Source organism: Conger conger, chromosome 16 (assembly GCF_963514075.1).
Source record: "Conger conger chromosome 16, fConCon1.1, whole genome shotgun sequence".
Lineage (NCBI taxonomy): Eukaryota > Metazoa > Chordata > Actinopteri > Anguilliformes > Congridae > Conger > Conger conger.
This window is the reverse complement of record NC_083775.1, coordinates 10,304,949-10,327,516: the sequence shown is the minus strand read 5'-3', so window position 1 is coordinate 10,327,516 and position 22,568 is coordinate 10,304,949. Positions and strand designations below refer to the sequence as shown.

Here is a 22,568-nt window from a genome sequence, read left to right as displayed (position 1 = left end):
TACCTCCTTCCTGTCATTTCTGCCATGTCTCTCACCTATTTCTCATTAGTAGCGCATTTAAACCTGTCGTTTTCAGTTTCTTGTTGCTAGTTCATCTTTCTGTTATTCTGTGCCCTACCCCGGTTCTTGCGTCCCCGTACCTGTGCCCCGTTTTATTGCCTGCTTGTATCTGCCCCTTTGTCATTAAAGCCTGCCTTATTACATTATCCTTGAGTCTGCGATTGGTTCCCTTTGTCCGATCCCTGACAGAATTATCCCAGTATGTGTTAGCCACAGAAAGTTACACATTACCACTGAATATATAGCTTGCATCTTGAGTTGATATGAAGTTAATTTTTACACTTTGATTAAATGCATAGATTTTATTGCCCAAATCGTTACGATGGCACTTCATATAATGTCAGACTGTGGTTCAGCAAGCATCCTTTCCTGAATTCCACTTTACTGAAACAGGAGGAGAGACACATCTCTCACTGATAACCAGGACCTGAGAGGAGAGGAACTACTGCAGTGTTACCCTGAGGAACCCTGCCTGACGTAAACACATCCTGCTCTGGTGAGGCAGCACTGTAGGGCACTGGGCTTGTAACTCCACAGGTTATACGACAAGAAACACAGAATATGGAACACCACATACAGCCAGGCTGGAAATGGAAAAAATGAACTAACTACAGTAGTTGACCAAACAAACAACACATGATTCATGAGTATTACACATCCTGAAATGTTTAATACCCAATTAGACCTAATATTTAATCAAACAAAATGTTTATTTAAACTCTGAATGTTTAATTACATATACTCACTGGAGATGTCCAATTTTTCTTCCTGCGTTTTCTGGTCTCCTCTAGACAAGGCCTGTGGTTCATTCTCGCCCTCCATACCTCACTTCCTGCCAGAGACACCTCAGATGTTGATGAATGACCTGATTCTACCTCCCTGTATATGTCACAGGTGAGATATTTTCCTTCATTCCCCTTCACTACCATGTTAATGTTTTCCATAAATTCAGGAATCTGGCTGTGGTCAGTCGTGTCTATGTTGCTGAACCTGTGATGTCTTCCTCTGCATTCTTTAATAAACAACTCAATGGGATCCTTCTGTTCACCAATGAAAACATTTGGTTTGTAGTCTTCATGAGAGACTAGTACCATTGTGTACTTAAAGGCCTGATCACCCAAATCATTCAGAATCTTCCTCATTCTGTCTCCGTCCTTCTCTGTAAATCTTCCAGGCTGCAGGACCAGCAGAAGCACATGGGGCCCAGGGTCTGACAGAGAGACACACAGTTCCATCTGCTTGTCTATGTCATACTGAGAGATCTGGGGATGCAGTAAGTCTGGAGTGTTGATCACAGTCACATGTCTCCCATCCACCAGTCCTCTAACTCTTTCACACTGCTGCTTTACTGCTTTAAAGAAGGAGGGCTCAGTTTCAAAAGCCTCTCTCCTCAGGATGATATTTCCCACTTTACTCTTCTCTGCTCCAGACCTCCCCAGCAGCAAAATCCTCAGCTCAGTCACTGCAAAGTAGGAGACATTTATTTCTGTAAGACAGCGTGAAGGCCTTGTATTTTAATACTACAAACTTAGTCATATTGTACTTTGTATACATTTTTTAATTTAATTTAACTGGGCATAACTTCAAATAATCAGGCATCAGCTGACTGATTTAAATATCTCTTTTTCATAATTAAATATGTGAGAAAAAAATCCACTTCACGTTCCAAAACAAGTCTTAGAGTAGGGGAATCATCAGCAGTCCGTAAAAGAAATTTAAATGAAAAGTCTATGAAGTGATTTGAAAATACACATTCGGGCATGCGTGTGAGGTTACCGATAAAAACTGTGATTTATACAGGCAGATTGATAATGATATGTCATATGTCCTGAATTAATAATGACATGAATGAAAGGTGAATTGCATTGCATTGTGACAGCAACTTCACTTCTGTTGATTTAACTCTTCTTTTGAATCTTTTGAATATTAGCCATCTATAATTATTAGAATATTCCTTGAACTATTTGAAAGATGAATATAAGAATTATTAAAATCTATTTTATCTCCACGAGTGCAGGCTATTTTCCACCACAGAACAGATGAGTGATATTTACTTACTGTTTGGATGCTCCCGGTCAGGGTTGTGTCTTCCACATGGACCCTGCTCGGTCTTTACATCCCCTGTCACTAACACAGTGAGACATTATTTAACACACAACAATAAAAGAAAAATGTCACACACATATAATATAATCTGCAAATACAAAATAAACTACTTCAAAATAAATGATCCCTATATTTGATTATTGGAATAATGTTGCACTTTTATAATACATTATCAGAATACCTACCGACCTCAGAATATGCACCTTCACTCAATGTCACTTTTAAATGATGATGATGATGAGTACTTTTATTATTATTATTATTATTATTATTATTATTATTATTATTATTACTATTATTATTATTAGTATGAAAATAATAGTAATAAGCACATTCTCTTTCATTTCGGTCAATTCTGAATTAAACATTTCCCCCCCAAACTGCCTCTTCACTTGTAACTGATTTAAGAATAAAATACCCTCTCATTCCTCTTCTGAATAGTAAACCACAGCATCACACAATGAATAAGCAGCTAAAACGGTCTAAGAAAAATAGTGTAATACAAGTCTGTTTAACAAAATGTTAAATAAGCCCGAAATCACATTTTAAACCTTGACCGGTTTCTAAAGAATAGGACTAGGATAATAGAAAATAGAATAGGCCTAGTTTATGAATATTCCGGAAGCAAATCATCTTTTGTTTGTTTGTGAACATTTATTGATTTATTTTTTACATTGTTTGCATTAAATTCTACAGGTCACAAACAACAAAGTCGACAGTTGTGCAGCTACTCACAGGGATCAGTTGAACTTGCCATTTCAGAAGAAGGCCGCGTTCTCACCAGTTGATGCTCCAAATGGCGTGGAAATTAAAAGTGAAAGTTCAAGCTGTGCCACTCGAAAGATCGCAAGAATAGGCGTTCAGCATAAGACCCACACAATCAAGCTATTTCTCTCGGGAAATATTGTCCGCATGATCAGTTTACTGGAAATACATTTCTGAAATATTAGTTTCATTTTAGAAATACTTTCATTCCCAACGCAAGGTAATTGCAGACTGCATTTCTGACTAGCCTATTTTGTCCGTAACACATGAACAACATTCGTCTCAAGTAAACCTGACGCGGACAACTCGTTCGACAATGCTCTCTCCAGCGGAAGTTGCGACAGGAAGCGCTGAGAAATATGAATACTATTTTCTTGATGCATGCAGATGTATAATCTTTACTTTTTGAGAAAACAGGCAGCAGAAAAAAACTTGCCTGTTCTTTTGCATATCCCTGGTTTTGTGCAACACTATCAGGCAAGCTCCAACAGCTCCTTGTGTCATTAAAAGCATGTATTAAAAGAACTGCAGGTAGAGAACCATCAGGTTGTTGCTTTTGGATATTTAGATATGAAGCCAATAGACTCTGTTACGACTAGGAATTACACATATTGACATTCCTTGTTTTTTTTGTTGCTGTTTTTTCCCCCCCATTTTTGTTTTCGCTTTGGCACTTGCTGCTGTGACGTCAGGCAGCGGGACACACTCTGTTCCACAGGTGATTTATGTTGGCCTCCTAACTGATGTGGGGGGAGGAAGGTTGGGTTGGGTGAAGACAGTCAGAAATACTGCTATGGGGAAAACAGTTAAGGCTTGGCGGTGGTGGATGAGTCCCGCGCCCTTTTGTTTTTCCTTTCTCCATTAGGCCCACAGGACACACCTGAGGTTCGGAATCTCTCGATAATTAAGTCTAAGTAGGGGCATTACGGCTCGGCCAGCACACTATAGGCTTAATTCTATCAATACGTTTCCCAGCGCAGATTCAATCGTAACTACACATGCCTTTATTTGACCTCCTGAGAATGTAACTCCTTACAATTGTAAGAAGAATTACTTTTTATTCATGAAACGTAAACATGTTCTTGGCCTTATTACATAGATCACTGTATTATCAAATATAATATTTACTGTATATAGCGAACACAAATGTTATATTTATGTACGGGAATGAACTATTTACATTTGCTGCATTGAATTTATTGGTTGGCATTTTTATATAGCGCCTTCATCCAAAGCACTGTACAATTGATGCTTCTCATTCACCCATTCATACACACACTCACACACCAACGGCGATTGGCTGCCATGCAAGGCACCGACCAGCTCGTCAGGAGCATTTAGGGGTTAGGTGTCTTGCTCAGGGACACTTCGACACAGCCCAGGCGGGGGATCGAACCGGCAACCCTCCAACTGCCAGACGACTGCTCTTACTGCCTGAGCCATGTCGCCCCTTATTGTAACATAATATAAATAAAACAGATAATGCAGTATAAATATGACAGTGTAATTATTTATGAATGGTTTTTTTCTGTTTTATCCCTTACTTCACCTCCAAAAATTTTCAAAATGACCTCCTACTAAAAGTGAAGGCTTGGACTATGCAAGAAAAACCAAACCACTGGGGGCCTCACCCCAGCTGCAGGAAGAAGTCCTCTGGCCCACACTCTTCCAGCCTTCTGCCCTTTTCCCTGGGCCTGGAATTCTCCTCTTTTTCCCCAATTTGATGGAGCAGTACATTCAGATTTTTGAAAGGGCAAAATTAAAGGGCGTCTGGGTGACTCTCGCTCGTTCCAAGCAGAAGTGTGAGCTCTGTGACTGGGTGTTCCGGTCTCCCCATTACTGGCTATGGCAATTTCAAGAGACCATTCCTGAGCACAAACCAAGATGATATGGATGAGCTGATGGGCAATACATGATTGGCAGTGTGTCTGCAGTGTGGTAAATAGCTCCTTCTGACCTGAGGGGTTGCTTCTGGGAGATGGTAAATGGTTGGCATGTCATATAGCGCCTTTATCCAAAGCGCTGTAAAATTGATCTCTCTCATTAACCCCATTCATACATACACACACACACACACACACACCAACGGCGATTGGCTGCCATGCAAGGCACCAACCAGCTCGACAGGAGCATTCGGGGGTTAGGCGTCTTGCCCTAGGACACTGCGACACACCCCGGGGGCAGGATCGAACCAGCAACCCTCTGACTGCTAGATGACTGCTCTTACCGCCTGAGCCAATGTCGCCAAGATGAACGAGATGAACAAGTTCTGCTGAGTTCAGGTTTGGGAAAATTGGAAAAATCAGGGATAAAATATAAGATTCAAATAAAAAGAGCTGAATAAAAACCAAATGTATGTGGGCACTAAACATGGGGTTTGAAACAAAGGAAGAGATGAACGGGTCATCTCATCTGAATCGCAGGTATGTGCCTCTTCTGGATGCCAGACGACCATCAACACTCTGCTATCCAAGCTCCTGCACCCATAAAATGCCCCTCCTCTGCTGTGAGATATAAAAACTGCTACTCAGCTGGGCTCATCCAAAAGCATCACAATAATGAGCACATACGCCTGCTTTTCAAAACTCCCACCACTACAAGACAAGTGGGGTTTTGAATGTTAAATGACGTCCAGTCCGTGAAGAACCGTACCAAGCACACCCGGGCTACAGAGCACTTTCAGTGATATGCAGCAGGCAAATGCAGCACTACCTAGATTCCAATAGATGGCTGTAATGTGCCATCTAAGACCCCTAACAAGTGGTTCTTCCTCACCAACTCCTGTTCTCCACTCCTCTCCCTCAGGATGAGGTCACACCCATTACTGCATTTTAGACAGGAAGTGCTTGAGTTTTGTGAATGTAGGCAACATGTACCCATAAAAAAGATATCAGAGAGAAAGTATGGGTGTGGAGAGGGTTCACATTTTTTAAAAATTGCAACAAATAACAAATTTATATATACAGTGGTGTGAAGTGTTCCTGATTTCTTGTAGGTTTGGATTTTTCTCCCTTAATAATAAAAACCTTCATTTAAAAACTGCATTTTGTGTTTACTTGTGTTGTCTTTGAATAATATTTAAATTTGTTTGATGATCTGAAACATTTAAGTGTGACAAACATGCAAAAAAATAAGAAATCAGGAAGGGGGCAACCACTGTATTTAATATTTTAATTGAAAATCCACATGCTCAAACCAACAATACTTAAAGGCATACTATCATAGTTCAGTGTATTGGACATGCTTTTTAGTTACAATACAGAAATAAAAATGTCCATTGCCAGAAGAGGCCCAAGGATTTTTTAGAATAACAAATACAAGAAGACAAGCAAGGTATTGGGACTATAATATTTATATAATATTATAATATTTTCAAGGTGAAAATCCTGCATAGTACGCCTTTAAAGCCAAAGATATTTAAATGTCAGCAACTATACAAAAAAAGAGGCACATTTCAGAGGCAACAATTATCAGTGGAAGCCCATCTACACCCAGTGTTCCTGGGCAACAGAGGCGGTAATCTGGTCTCCCTCACTGTGATTGGCAGTCATGTTGTGATTGGCAGTGACTGGCAGGTCCTCTCTAAATTATTACTGTGATTGGACCCAAAGATGGCTCCGCCACTTCCTCTTTGTGAGACCAAGTAACAAGTATGATGTACTTCCAAAGTGTGCTCCGAATACACTCAGTGAAACCACAGGTATATTCACATGGTCCAGGGATTTATGTACACTACATTTTGAGAAAATTGCACCTACTACAACTTCCCAACCAGTGTACTCAACTTGCTGCTATGGCAAACAGTCTGTATTCAGGAGGGCAGTAGCAGGTAAGTTCGGCAGACAGTACATATTTTAAGCAGTCTATATTTGGCTGGGTGTAGGAGGTTAGTTTAGCAGACAGTACATATTTTAAGGAGTCTGAATTCGGGAGGGCAGTAGCAGGTAAGTTTAGTACAGTCTGTATTCGGGAGGGCAGTAGGAGGTAAGTTTAGCACAGTCTGTATTTGGGAGGGCAGTAGCAGGTAAGTTTAGCACAGTCTGTATTCGGGAGGGCAGTAGGAGGTAAGTTTAACACAGTCTGTATTCAGGAGGGCAGTAGGAGGTAAGTTTAGCACAGTCTGTATTCGGGGGGGCAGTAGCAGGTAAGTTCAGCAGAAACTACATATTTTAAGGAGTAGTTAGGAGGCTGCTTCGGACACAGCCCTAGAGAATGTTGGATTCATATCTATTAGACATAGCCAATCACTGTTGAATTTAGTATATGCTTATGTATTGACCATTTGCCAATCAGATTTAGAATTATGCATGTTATGAAAACAATCATGTTTTCATACTGTACCCTTTTCAGTAAGGAGACAAGTGCTGTGTCTGACGCTGTGCTGGACACTGCAGAAACAGATATACGTTGTTTTTCCTCAACACGATAAGGGGATCATTCCCTCTGTCTTACAATTATATGTTGCCACCAGGCAAAACAATCAAGTTTTATCATACAGTATAGTATTACAGTATACAGGAGTTATGATTAGCACTGCAGCATCAGCGTGATTGGTCGTTATAAATTTGGGGGGCATTAATAAAAAATGACCTGATCTTCAGCTTTCTGTCCAAATGGAGCATTCCACATCAGTATCTTGGTACTTGATCTACATTTGAGAAATGTTCTGTTCTAGTGCCTAACACAGGAAATACAACATTACAATATGACACACCAACCTTTCTCCTTCTCCAACTCCTCGATTTTACTGTTCAGGAAATTCAGAAGCGTTTTATTTTTTTCACTTTTGAGCGCATCTCGCATTCTTATTAGGATGTCTAAATCATTTACCTCGAATGTTATTGTTAATTTTCTGAACTGCTTTGTAAAGTCATTCATTTTTTCTGCTTCTTTTCTCGCATCCTCTTCATACTTCTTCTCTGTTTCTTGAATTTTTCTTTTAAAATCTTTCTCCTTTTCTTCACGTTCTTTCTTTTCTCTTTCTTGCCTGGCCTGATCTTCCTTCGTTCTCTTCTGTCTCTCTTCTTCTCGTTCTTTGTCAAATTCCTGATGCAGCTTTGCCAGCCTTTTTCTCTCCTCCTCTCTTCTCTGCTCCTCCTCTTTATATTGTCTCTCTCTCTCCTCTTTTCGTTCCTTGTCCCATTCCTCTTGTTGTTTTTTCAGCTGACTTTTCTTTTCTTCAAGATTCCTCTCCATTATTTCCTCTTGATCTCTCCTTTCTTTTTCTCTCTTTTGTCTTTCTTGTTCTCTTTCTTTTTCAAACTCATCCCTCATTTTCTTTTGTTTCTCATCCCACTCTTTTCTTTCTTGCTCTTCTTTTTGCCTCCATTCCTTCTCCACCTTCTTCTGTCTTCTTTGTTCCTTTTCATTTTCCTTTTCCCAATCCTCAGCGCTTTTCTTCATGTCTTCCTGTATCTCTTTCTTCTCATTCTCAGCCTCTTTAATTTTCTGTTCCCACTCCCTTCTTTCTCTCTCCTCACGGTTTCTCCTCTCCTGCTCCTCTCTATCCCTCTTTTTCTTTTCTTCTGCATGCTTTTCCTCAAATTCTTTCTTTTCTTTTTTTTGTTTTTCTATCAGCTTTTGTATCTCTATTTGCTCTCTTTCTACCTTCTTCTTCTCATCTTCTTTCTTTCTTTTCAAGTCCTCTCTGAGTCCCATTTTCTCTCCCTTTATCTCATCCATTTCCCTCTTCCACTCCAACTCTTGTCTTCTGTACTTTTTCTCTTCCTCATCTTTTCTTTCTTTTTCCTCCTGCTCTCTTTTCTTCCAGTCTTGTAGCTCTTTCCTTAAATGTTCTTCTTTTTCTTTCAGCTCTTGTTCACGATGGATTCTTTCTTCCTCTTCTTTAAGTCTCTGGTCTTCCATCCTTCTGTTCATCCCTTTCACCTCCTCTTCATGTTTTGCCTGCAGCTTCTCTCTCTCTCTCTCTGCATCTCTCCCTCTCTCTCTCTCAGTATTCTCTCACATTCTTTCCTTATGGTCATTTCTGCCTCCTGGAACATCTCATTGGTGTAGCAGCCTCCTCCATTCTTCTGCACCATCATGTCTATCTTATCCAGCAGCTCAGACACTTGGGTGAAGTTGCTCTTGTCTTTATTATTGAAAACATGAAACCTGTTTCCACAATCACTAATCAGATTCTGGAGTGTAGCACCACCTTTTTCAATGAAACTTTCAATTGGTTTATTAAGATCATCCCCTCTTGTGAACAAGACTATGGTGAACATTTCAGCCATTGTACCAAAGGTACTCTTAATGAGCTGCAATGTGTCCTTCTCCTCCTTTGTGATTCTCCCGATCTGTAGCACCAGGAGAAACACATGAGGTCCTGGGGCCAAATAGGAGATGCATTTGGCTATTTCCTGCTGGACCACCTCATTAGACACTTCTGTGTCAAAGAGACCCGGTGTGTCAACTTCAGCAACATGCCTGCCAGCTACTTTCCCTTCTCTTTTCTGACAGCGGGTAGTCACTGATGTTGAACTGGACTCAGACAGGAACTCCTCATTCAGCAGTATGGTGTTTCCTGTGGCACTTTTCCCATTTCCTGTCTTCCCCACGAGCACAATCCTCAGACGGCTCTGATCTTTATCCTCAACTGCAGAATAAAAAAATTAAAACAGTATAATTTAATAAGAAACTATTCATATTTCAGACTGCATGTCTGAGTGGTGTCAAACTGAACTGGATTCTGACACATAGTGAGAAATATGGCTTTTGTATACACGTGCAATTAACAATGATGTTTTAGCACTATCCTTTGCAGGTTATGCAGATGATTTCATAAGGTAGACTGAAGTTGGCAGGATCAAGAATGACTAACTGAAGGATGTATACAAATAAACAAGAACTCCATCCTGAATGTAGGCAGGACAACCTTTGACAGACAAAATGCAGGTGGAAACATCCGACTAAGATGGGTATTCCTATCTTATTCATTTTACACTCTGACAAGCATTGTGTTAATACTTTGCTAAAAGTACTATACAATCAGTGACCACTTTCTTAGGTACTACTATACACCAGCTCATTAATGCAAATATTTAATAAGCCTAAAAAGCATGCAGACATGGGCTGCATCTGAAATCGAATATGATCTTACAATTTAGTATGTCAAAATAATATGAGTATGTCCAAAACCATAGCTGCATAAAACAGTGTGCTAAAACTTCCTGGATGTCACACTGCATTCGGTGAAATATCATAGAGAGCAAGCACTAGACACTATGCTGGCATGAGTATCAGTGCACATGACCCTAGCACACTGACGGACAGTGTTCAAAGCAGAGAAATAGTTGAACAATTTAAATGCAAGTATTACCTTTAACTATGCTTAGCGGAACGTACTGCAGTTAATATGTGATCAATGGATATACAGTATTTACCTTTGAAAATCTTTTTTTCTGCTTTCCTTACATCCTAACTCACATCAATTAGCTGACATCATAAATGTGTACTGTGCTTAAAGTGGTAGCCTTCTATGACAAAGTAGTATTCATGAAAAGCCATCTTACTAAAATTGCTATGTATGCCATGAAGAATAAAAGTCCCATGTTCACATTGTGCTTATTGATCTATATTGCAAACAATTTCAGAAAGCAAGTAACTGACCCCGATTCTGCAGAACTGGTGACAACTGGCCATGAAAACTAGGCATTTGTTAGATAATGTAGGACGTACTAAGAAAACGATTACGAGTCAAACCTGCATTGTGTCAATAGGTTGACAGGAAAAATTATGACAGAACCTAAACACGTGTACAGCAACCGAATGAGGAGCTGAGTGATTAATGTCAGACTTTAATTTGATCAGTTAAAAGATGTAATTTTATGTAATTGTTTGCAATATAGCACAGTATGAACATTTAAGGGACATAATAGTTATGGCATGCACAGCAATTTCAGATATAATGTGGTTTAAGAGGGTAAATAATCCCTCAAAACATGTACCTAATTTAGAAAAATGTACATGCAAATGAACCAGCATATACAGGACTGAGTTTAAGAAACACTAGTCTAGAGGTTCAGCTCTTGTTCAGACCAAACATTTGAACAGGGAATAAATGTGATCTACAGTAAGTGACTTTGACCGTGGAATGATTGTTGGTGCCAGGCTCTCACACCTCAGTCTCAAGAGTTTACAGAGAATGGAGTGGAAAACAAACAACATCCAGTGAGCAGCAGTTCTGTGGGTGGGTTCTGTCACTTCATAGTGAGAGAGGTTAGAATGATCAGACTGGCCCTGCTAAGCTGACAGGAAGGCCACAGTAACTCAAATAACCGTGATATGCAGATACAACAGTGATATGCAGCTTCTCTGAACACACAAACCTTGAAATGGATGGGCTACAGCAGCAGAAAAGCAATGTATTAAAAAGTCAGGCATAATAAATACTCAGTAAAGCGGTCACTGAGTGTATTACCATTTCATGAAATTATGAACCCCTCCAAACGTACCCAGGAATGTGCCATCAATGCGTTCTTCTAATTCTCTTATTTTCCGGTCCTTCCTCTCCAGCTGTGCCTCCCAGTACATATCCAGGTGTAGAACCTGCACAGCTCGACCAATGAGGGAATAGCTGGAGGTGAAGGGACGACGTGTTCTTTCCTGGCTGTTGAATGAAAGATTTTAATTAACAAACTCCGCACACGAACAGAGCACAATTATGTTTAGGAATATACTGGGTCTGTTGCCACGGGTCGGATATGGATTGACCTGCCCCATATCCCGCTTACAACTGGCCTGAAACAGATCAGTAATATTCCTAATATTCTCCGTTCGTAAACGGGGCCGTTTTGAAAGCTTAGTGGTTACTCTCGTTCCACTCGTTGATCTGACTCCATTTAAGATATATAATTTAGAAATTTGGGTGTGCAACTTACGCGAACCTCGGGAGTGATTACACTCGACTCGTACCTGCGCCACTATTACTCAATATATGTTCTCGCGATTTAACATTATTGCTGAATATTTCAGTTCGGTGTAGAACTCAGAGGCTGAGGGTCCAGTCAACACAATACATGCAACACTGTCATGATAGTTGCGAGCCCAGGTCGGCGCAGCATTAACTGGGCTCCTTAGAGCTAATTAGACAGGAACCGGCGTATTAACGCCCATGGGTTCCCTTCGCGTCCAATCACAAGAGCCATGCCTAACCGACCCTTTACGTTGGCCGAAACTTGCTGGCCTCACAGCTTAGAACTATCACAGGGGTACCAAGCTCTCAGTTCGGTGTAGAACTCAGAGGCTGAGGGTCCAGTCAACACAATACATGCAACACAGTCATGATAGTTGTGAGCCCAGGTCGGCGTAGCATTAACTGGGCTCCTTAGAGATAGTTCGACAGAAACCGGCGCATTAACGCCCATGGGTTCCCTTCACATCAAACCACAAAAGCCTTGCATAGCCGACCCTTTACGGTGGCAGAAACTTGCTGGCCTCACAGCTTAGAACTATCACCTGTACCACGGGACTGCCGATCGGTCAGTCCTTGGTCCCCATTGTCCCCCTCAATATTCAGTTGTAATTTAGGCTGAAAAGGTACAAGATGAATTAGAGTCATGGAGATCACGCAAGTTACAAACAAAATAATTTATTTCCAGACGGGTAGGCAGTTAGCGTAGAATAAAACAGTCAATTACAGTCAATAGACAAATTAAAGATAAATAGAATAGAGTGAAATCTTACCCAGCCTGCTTTCGCTACACACATATACAAAGTATGCACAGTGTGGGAAATCGAGTGCGATCTTCCCGATACTTACATACACGCATACCTACATAAGACATGTTGTGTGGGAAGTCGAATACGATCTTCCACTGCTACACATACCTACATACATACCCAAGACATGTTGTGTGGGAAGTCGAATACGATCTTCCCCGATTGGTCTGTCTCCCTTGCTTTTATGCCAAATCACACGTTTGAAACCAGGCGGCAGTGCCATAAATCAACCTGGAGGGGTGGTCAAATCTGGAATTTAGACCCCCACCGTTGGGGGTTGTTGAGTAGGGAAAATGAGATGATTACCAGGAGAGGACGTGTAGGTTTTCCCTTGAGTTATTGAAACTATGGTTAATTAAAATCCATTTGGTATGAAATGTATCTCATCTGATTCGTTGACTTTACTGGATCACATCCATACCAAACAGATTATCCTAATGTTTTGTTATGGTGCAGTTATCATGAAACTTCCCTCCTGATTATCCATTTTACATGCAATTCCTGTTACCATTACATAAGACTTAATGCAATAATACAAGGATCACATGGGCAATGTTTTCAAGGTGTTACCGGGTCTATTTACCATCTAAACAACAGTTTTGAGGTTTTCATTCAAGAGAGTAGTCCCTGGGGTAATGACAGCAGTGCCCAAAGGAGGGCACTGTGGTACTGCCCGGAGTCTTTCCCCCTGGAAGTGACCAGGTGTGGGGCCATAAGATGTTAGGCACATTCCTTTCCCGGGAGTTTTAATGGCCCACATGGCCTAATTGCCCGGGAACCGCTCATCCACCCACCATATATCTCTCCTTTATCATCTTGGTGTCACTGGTCTGGAACTCCTCAAAAGGTACTACAAACAGTATTGTCCTTTGTCCCTTTTGACACGCCCCAGAACCCCCACCTCACAAATGGCAGAGTCAACCCCCAGCTCACAGGCTCTTCACAGATGGCAGCCCCATCATATCTATGAATGCTGTAGTTGGGAGTTTTCATGATAACTGCATTATGCTGTAAATATGTCTTTGTGCCTCTCATGGTAATATACCTTTTGGATAAACCTGATTTGGGTGAATGAAAGGAAAGGAGACATCCCAGACTGTTTGGTTTCTTCTCCTTATCTCCGAAATCCAGTTCTAAAAAGTGAGTCACCCATCTATAATTTACAGCCAGGCCCACCCGGCAGGGGGCTAAAACACCTGGCTTCTACAGAGACTTTTTGTCCAGTTTCCCCTCGGCTCCTGAATGGTTGTGATATCAAAAGGTAGACTGTTACAAAAACTAGACCATTACACCAGTCGCACTGAACCAATCAGAATAACACCAAACATCACTATATTCTGACCTGGGATTATCATGAAACATCTTTATACCATCTCCAATATTCCTGTTCTGGAATGTGAGAAAATCCTTCTCTAGCTCTCCCCCACAGGCATGTGTGCCAATGGTGGGGGCTAACAATGTAGGAGGGGGGGGAAGTCAGCAAGCTGACCAGCGCATGAGACCAAATGTTCCTTATGACCGGCTTACACAGGGAAAAGCAGCTTTTTGTTGCTTTATTCATCTCCTCTATAGCCTTCAGAAGGTCTGGAACCATTGGGTTATTCAGAAAGTGCTTCTTGTTGAAAACACAGAACCTGTTGCCACACATCTCTTGAAGCTCCTGAGTATCTTTATTCCCCTTAAGAATGTTAAGAACAGTAGCAGTACGACTTTCATGGGTAAAAAGGACGATCATGTAATCTTTCACTCTTGTGCCAAATAACTCCTGAATCCTTGTTATTTCTTCCTTGTCTTCATCCGTGAGAGGACCAGCTGGTGTGACCAGGATGAAGGCATGAACTCCAGAGCCACAGAGAGAGGCACACTGTCGAGTCTCATCGGTAACATCTACTGCCATTTCCACCACAGTAACCAGGTGACCACACACTTCTCCCTCTCTCCTCTCACACACTGAAGGGGGGCTGGGATCCACACTGGACTCCCTCTGTCCCAGGATGGCGTTTACTGCAGACGTCTTCCCAGCTCCTTTCCTCCCAAACAACACCAAGTTCAGTCGCTCACCTCCAGTCACTGGAATAAAGAGGAAGAGTCTGTTATCTTACAATCTTGTCTTACTGTATTATTGTCATTGTCAGTTCCCCAGTATGCTTTTCAGTACATCTTCAGAACATCTATTATTCCTCAGTTAAGTTTCCATCCATTTTTGGCAGTAAATCCCAATAGTAAACTGCTCCAAAATTTGCCGAATAAGAAATATGCAATTAATTTGTTGTCAATGTGAGTTGTCAGTTTTATATATATCCACAGTGTTTTAAATTCTATGTGATGCACCTAAAGTTTTCTTTCAGGATTAAGTTCTTTATTTATGCAGTGTTTGGAAGCATTCAGGGTTAGGTTATCTATCATATCAATTTTCACTATTAGTTGCACAAACTAATTTCCTCATGGCTTTTCTTTGACTGGTTCTTTTTTTACCTTTCATTTCCTGAGGCTTCTGCTTCCTCTCCATCCATCCCTCCCGGTGGCTCCTGGAATATCTCACAGCTGATGAAACCTCCTCCATTCTCCTTCACCATCTGCTCTATTTTCTCCATTAGTTTAGCAGCCTGGGTGCAGTCAATCTGTTCTGTGTTCAATGTGTGACACCTTCCACTGCACTTATCAACAACTTTGTGAACAGAACCCTTACCCAGGTTGTGTTTTTTACCATCCTGTATAGCCAGTACTACTGAGTACTTAAAGGCCTCATCACTGAAAAAGCCTAGGATTTGCTTTAGTCTTTTTCTTTCACTTTCTGTAAACCTCCCCTTCTGCAGCAATAGCAGAAGTGCATGAGGACCTGGGGCAGACAGGGTCACACATCTCTCTATGTGATTGAATAATTTCCTGACAGGGAACTGAGGGTCCAGTAAATCTGGAGTGTTGATCAGAGCCACAGGCCTCCCATTCACCAGACCTTGTGCTCTCTCACACTGATCTTTTACTGAAAGCACCTCTTCCCTCAGGATGGCATTTCCCACTTCACTCTTCACTTCTCCAGACCTCCCCAGCAGCATAATCCTCAGCTCAGACACTGCAAAGACAGACACAGTTTACTATAAGACAGTTCAAAACATTGCACTTGTTAAATTGTAAACTTTTTAGAACGTTGTATACATCCTTGCCCGTTGATAAAAATAAAAAAACTGGCCAATGATTAGGCATCAGAAGAAGCAAATGGTGAACTTCAAACACAAGTACAAGTGCGAAGAGGACCTGAGAGGACAGTATAGTTATGAATACCCAGAGTACAACAATACAATAGCTAATACAAAAAGTGCCATTACAGTTTATGGCATATGTAAGGATAATCATGGTGGTGGGTTAGGGAGGGAAAGGTGAAGCGCTTGAAAGAGGTCAGAGACTCTGCCGTTCTGACATCCACCAGGAGGGACCAGGACAGACAGCAGTCGTGAGCGAGAAGTGCAGGTGTGGCGAGGGGGAGGCACCAGACGGCACGAAGTGGCAGAACGGAGGGGTCTCCCTGGTGTATAGGTCTTGATAAGTGATAAGGTCTTGCAATTAAAATACGCAGAAAAACCCTGACATCACTTCAGGTTCCAAAACAAACTCGGCGATGATAGTAGATCGAAAAAAGTAAAATTATATGTACAAAGAAGATTCCAGGGACTTTTACTTTATAAATAGTTAGTCAGACAATCAGATAAACTGACATTTTTTATGTGTTAAACACATTAACACATTGTGGCCAATTGAAGAGGTCAGTGACCATTAACTTTTTGGATACTGAAAGTTGGGGCTGCTTTTTGGTCTCCTTTTGGACACCTTTTTGGTAAAATTAACTGTTATGTTAAAATGAGCTAGCTGTCTTAAAGCATGGGAAAGCAATGCACAGAACAGTTCAGATCAGTGGTATTAACTTACTGTTTGGACGCTCAAAGTCGTTTTCGTTACTTCTTCTGTTCTCCAATGTGTTCACATCCCCTGTAATAACAGTACGAGTCAATATTTAATACACAATAAACACAAGAAAATATGGAATACACATACTGTATCTTACTCCTTCCATTGCACATTTGTACGTTAATTTGTTATTAGGGTAACGTTGCCATTTAACCTTCCCAATTAAGAAATCTTCTGTTTAAACACAATAGAAAATATGGAATACACATACATACACATAGATCAGACAGTGCAAAGTAAGACACCAGGGTTACTGTATTTTTGAGGTTTTGTTATTCTGTTATGTTTTAACTCCCCAGTGTTTTTGCCTTTAACCTTTGTGCTTTCTGTAGTCTGACTGTCTCCCCATTCATTCCCTGTCATTTGCTTCACCTGTCTTCGATTTCGTTTCTCGTTAGTAGTGCATTTAAACCTTTTTCAGTTTCTTGTTGCTAGTTAATCTTTCTGTTATTCTGCTCCCTACCCCGGTTCTAGCGTCCCCGTACCTGTCCCCTGTTATTTATTCATTTTGTCTAATTCTGCTCTGCTCTGTTCTGCTTTGCTTTTGGATTTTCTGGTTTTCATCTCTGCCTAGTTTTTGGACTCTGTGTTTTGGTTTTTGTACTTGTACCTTCACTTGTTTCGACTTCCTGGTCTTTGAACTGTGCCTGTTTCCCGATTACGCTGTGCCTGCCCTGCATGTACCTGTCTGCTTGGATTATGACCATTGCCTGTTTTTCGACTACGTTTTGGATCTGCCCCTTTGTCATTAAAGCCTGCCTGCGATTGGTTCCCTTTGTCCAATCCCTGACAGAATTATTCCAGTATGTGTTAGCCACAGAAAGTTACACATTACCACTCAAAATATAGCTTGCATCTTGAGTTGATATCAAGTTAATTTTTACTCTTTGATTATATGTAAAGATGTTATTGCCCAAATCATTACCATGGCACTTGATATAATGTCAGACTGTGGTTCAGCAACCATCCTTTCCTGAATTCCACTTTACTGTAATAGGAGGAGAGACACATCTCTCACTGATAACCAGGAGCTGAGAGGAGAGGAACTACTGCAGTGTTACCCTGAGGAACCCTGCCTGGCGAAAACACATCCTGCTCTGGTGAGGCAGGCAGCACTGTAGGGCACTGGGCTTGTAACTCCACAGGTTATACGACACAAGAAACACAAAATGTGGAATACACAAAATACAGCCAGGCTGGAAATGGAAAAAATGAACAAACTACAGTAGTTGACCAAACAAACAACACATGATTCATGAGTATTACACATCCTGAAATGTTTAATACCCAATTAGACCTAATATTTAATCAAACAAAATGTTTATTTAAACTCTGAATGTTTAATTACACATACTCACTGGAGATGTCCAATTTTTCTTCCTGCGTTTTCTGGTCTCCTCTAGACAAGGCCTGTGGTTCATTCTCGCCCTCCATACCTTGCTCACTTCCTGCCAGAGACACCTCAGATGTTGATGAATGACCTGATTCTACCTCCCTGTATATGTCACAGGTGAGATATTTTCCTTCATTCCCCTTCACTACCATGTTAATGTTTTCCATAAATTCAGTAATCTGGCTGTGGTCAGTCGTGTCTATGTTGCTGAACCTGTGATGCCTTCCTCTGCATTCTTCAATAAACAACTCAATGGGATCCTTCTGTTCACCAATAAAAACATCTGCTTTGTAGCCTTCATGGGGGACCAGTACCATTGTGTACTTAAAGGCCTGATCACCCAAATCATTCAGAATCTTCCTCATTCTGTCTCTGTCCTTCTCTGTAAATCTTCCAGGCTGCAGGACCAGCAGAAGCACATGGGGCCCAGGGTCTGACAGAGAGACACACAGTTCCATCTGCTTCTCTGTGTCATACTGAGAGATCTGGGGATGCAGTAAGTCTGGAGTGTTGATCACAGTCACATGTCTCCCATCCACCAGTCCACTAATTCTCTCACACTGCTGCTTTACTGAAAAGAAGGAGGGCTCCGTTTCAAAAGCCTCTCTCCTCAGGATGATATTCCCCACTTTACTCTTCTCTGCTCCAGACTTCCCCAGCAGCACAATCCTCAGATCAGACACTGCAAAGTAGGAGACATTTATTTCTGTAAGACAGTGTGAAGGCCTTGTATTTTAATACTACAAACTTAGTCATATTGTACTTTGTATACATTTTTTTTTAACTGGGCATAACTTCAATTAATCAGGCATCAGCTGACTGATATACATATCTCTTTCATAATGATAAATGTATGACAAAAAAAACAAGTCTTCGAGTAGGGGAATCATCAGCAGTCTGTAAAATAAATTTCAATTTAAAAAGTCTATGAAGTGATTTTAAAATACACGCGTGTGAGGTTACCTATAAAAACTGTGATTTATACAGGCAGATAGATAATGATATATCATATGTCCTGAATTAATAATGACATATGAATGAAAGGTGAATTGCATTGCATTGTGACAGCAACTTCACTTCAGTTGATTTAACATAAATTGTGGTGTGTAAATTGTTCTCTATCTCTTCTTTTGAATCTGATATTAGCCATCTATAATTATTAGAATATTCCTTGAACTATTTGAAAGATGAATATAAGAATTATTAAAATCTATTTTACTCTTATAATCTCCACGCGTGCAGGCTATTTTACACCACAGCACAGAACAGATCAGTGATACTGACTTACTGTTTGGACGCTCCCATTCAGGGCTGTGTCTTCCACATGGACCCTGCTCGGTCTTTACATCCCCTGTCACTAACACAGTGAGACATCATTTAACACACAACAATAAAAGAAAAATGTCACAAACATATAATATAATCTGCAAATACAAAATAAACTTCTTCAAAATAAATGATCCCCTATATTTGATTACTGGAATAATGTTGCACTTTTATAATACATTATCAGAATACCTACCTACCTCAGAATATGCACCTTCACTCAATGTAATTTTTAACTGATGATGAGTACTATTATTATTATTAATTATTATTAATTATTATTATTATTATTATTATTATTATTATTATTATTATTATTATTATTATTATTAAAATAATAGCAATAATAATAACCACATTCTCTTTCATTTCAGTTAATTATGAATTCAACATTTACCCCCAAACTGCCTCTTCACTTGTAACTGATTTAAGAATAAAATACCCTCCCATTCCTCTTCTGAATAGTAAACCACAGCATCACACAATGAATAAATAGCTAAAACGGTCTCAGAAACATAGTGTAATACAAGTCAAATTAAAATGTTAAATAAGCCCGAAATCACATTTTAAACCCTGACCGGTTTCTAAAAAATAGAATAGGCCGAGCTTATGAATATTCCGGAAGCAAAAAATTTTTTGTTTGTTTGTGAACATTTTTTTTAATTTTTTTAATTTTATTTTTTACATTGTTTGCATTAAATTCTACAGGTCACAAACAACAAAGTCGACAGTTGTGCAGCTACTCGCAGCGATCAGTCGAACTTGCCATTTCAGAAGAACGCGTTCTCACCAGTTGATGCTCAAAATGGCGTGGAAATTAATAGTGAAAGTAAACTATTTCAAGCTGCGCCACTCGAAAGATCGCAAGAACACACTCAATCAAGCTATTTCTCTCGGGAAATACTGTCTGTTTAATTTCCTAAATATTAGTTTCACTTCAGAAATACTTTCATTCCCAACGCAAGGTAATTGTAGATTGCATTTCTGACTATCTTATTTCGTCCGTCACACAACAAAGTAAGTAAACCTGACGCGGACAACTCGCTCGACAATGCTCTCTCTTCTCTTTGCTCTCTCAGTCAGGAAGCGCTGAGAAATATGAATCCTTTTTTTCTTTATGCATGCTGTGTATGTAACTCCTCTTGACTTTTAATCATTTAAAATACAATTTTCACCACATGTATAATACGGTCTATGCAATGGATTATATGTATGAAAGTAGTTATCATTCATAAATAATCAGTAACAATATAGACCTAGTAATTGCTATACATTACATTTTACATTATGAATTCCTTGCTATGTTTTAAATTGTTCATGTACGAAGTTAGCTACTTTTTCCAGATATATAATCTTTACTTTTCAAGCCAGCATAATTTTGAGAAAACAGGAAGCAGAAAAAACCTGCCTGTTCTTTTGCATAGCAAAATCAGGCAAGCTCCAACAGCTCCTTGTTGTGTCATTAAAAGCATGCATTAAAAGAGCTGCAGGTAGAGAACCATTAGGTTGATGCTTTGGAATATTTAGATATGAAGCCAGTGGTCAAATGCATTGATTTGATCTTCTGAGAATGCAACTTCTTACAATTCTAAGAAAAATAACTATTTATTCATGAAACTCCAGTTGGAAATGTTCTTAGCCTCATTACATTAACTACTGTTATGAAATACAATATTTACTGTCTAAATGAAATACAATTAAAATACAATCCAATTATGAATTCAACATTTTTTCCCTAACTGTCTCCTCACTTGTAACTAATTTACAAATAAAATACCATCTCCTCCATTGCTCTTCTGAATGTTTAACCACAGCATCACACAATGAATAAACCACTAAAACGGTCGAAGAAAAAACTAAAACAAGTCCATTTAAAATGTTAATGTCACATTTTAAACTTTGACTGGTTTATAAAAAAGAGAGTAGGCCTATTTTATAGATATTCTGAAAGCAAATAATCTTGTTTGTAAATGTTAACGAATTTTCAGGATTTAAATTGTTTGCATTACATTCTACAGGTAAAAAATCAACAGTCAGCAGTTGTGTAACTACTCACAGGGATCAGTCGAACTTGCCATTTCAGAAGAAGAACGCGTTATCTACAGTTGATGCTCAAAATGGTGCTGTGAAAATTAAAAATGAAAGTAAAATATTTAAAGCTGCGCCACCCAAAAAAAACAAGCACAGGCTAAGACCCACACAATCAAGCAATATCTCTCTGGAAATAACAATACCATCAGCATATCAGTTTGCTGGAAATACATTTATAAAATATGAATTTAATTTAGGACATAAGCCTACTTTAATTCCCAACGTATGGTAATACACTGCATCCTCGACTGCACATGACGCGCTACAACTCTCTCGACAATGCGCTCCCCAGGCGAATAGCGGAAGTTCGACAGGGAGGGCTGAAAAATATATTTTTTAAATATGCATGAGTGTCAGCAGCGGGAAAAGCACCAGCTAACTCCCGCCCCTCCACGGTCCTATTATTTTCTGTGCAGAACCCACCCACCACAAGGAGCTCAGGACAAAGCAGGTAAGAGGCAAAAAATATATTATTATTTATTCTTTTTACAAAAACCACTCAAACAAACAGAAAAAGTCAGGCAAACACGCTGCGCCACGCCCCCAACCCCGGTCGGTAGCTGGCACGTCACACACGCATGGATACCTGTGCACGCCGAGCCCCAATGAATTCCCCGGCAAATTCAGCCCAGCTGCCAGATTCCTGACAGGAGCTGCAATGATATTGTTACATGTGAATATTACAGTGCATGAGCTTCTTAAAAAAATCGCAGGTTTGGTCGTCGTTTTTGCGCGAGCTAAGCAAAAAAAAATCATTCTATGTTGCCAAAATGAACTACCTAATGTTTGAAAATTAGTCTTGCATTACTAGAATTGTGACTACTTGATAAGCTTGGCGTCGTCACGACAAACAGTCATCAAGATAAGGTAAGGTTTAATAAAACGTTAGGCTACGATTCGAGGGTCTCTATTGCCAAAATCAATTTACATACTTTTTGAAAAGTCCGATTAATCTTGTATCGCGAAATATTTAATTGGTTGCGCAACATTGCGATGTTTATTTGAATGGATTTCGAACCAATCGCAACCTATAGAATTCATACTGAGACGGGTGCGTGGGGGTTGGACCCAAAATGCATGACTCAGACAAAAAAAGGTGTAGTTAAGTCCCGTCAGAGCTTTAATAAGGGATTGTCCAATG

At 40.0% G+C, this 22,568-nt stretch overlaps 1 protein-coding gene across 1 annotated transcript; it reads right to left on the bottom strand.

Annotated features, from left to right (window-relative positions):
* Positions 1–1,198: 1,198 nt before the first annotated feature.
* On the bottom strand, positions 1,199–11,466 carry LOC133114027 (GTPase IMAP family member 7-like). Its single transcript, XM_061223226.1, has 4 exons — positions 11,388–11,466; positions 8,916–9,529; positions 8,539–8,787; positions 1,199–1,270 (listed from the first exon to the last, which is right to left on the bottom strand). Exons 1-4 carry the CDS (start codon positions 11,464–11,466, stop codon positions 1,199–1,201), a joined length of 1,014 nt encoding a protein of 337 aa, XP_061079210.1.
* Positions 11,467–22,568: the final 11,102 nt, after the last annotated feature.

Excerpts from the sequence above, each read along its gene's own strand:
- LOC133114027 (XM_061223226.1), bottom strand. The coding sequence starts at position 11,466 with ATGTACTGGGAGGCACAGCTGGAGAGGAAGGACCGGAAAATAAGAGAA. Across the intron at positions 8,788-8,915 it reads AGATGTTCCAGGAGGCAGAA|CAGAGACTTAAAGAAGAGGA; the intron begins ATGACCATAAGG and ends AGGATGGAAGAC. Across the intron at positions 1,271-8,538 it reads AAGAAGATGAGAAGAAGAAG|ACCCTGGGCCCCATGTGCTT; the intron begins GTAGAAAGAGAG and ends TCTCTCTGTCAG.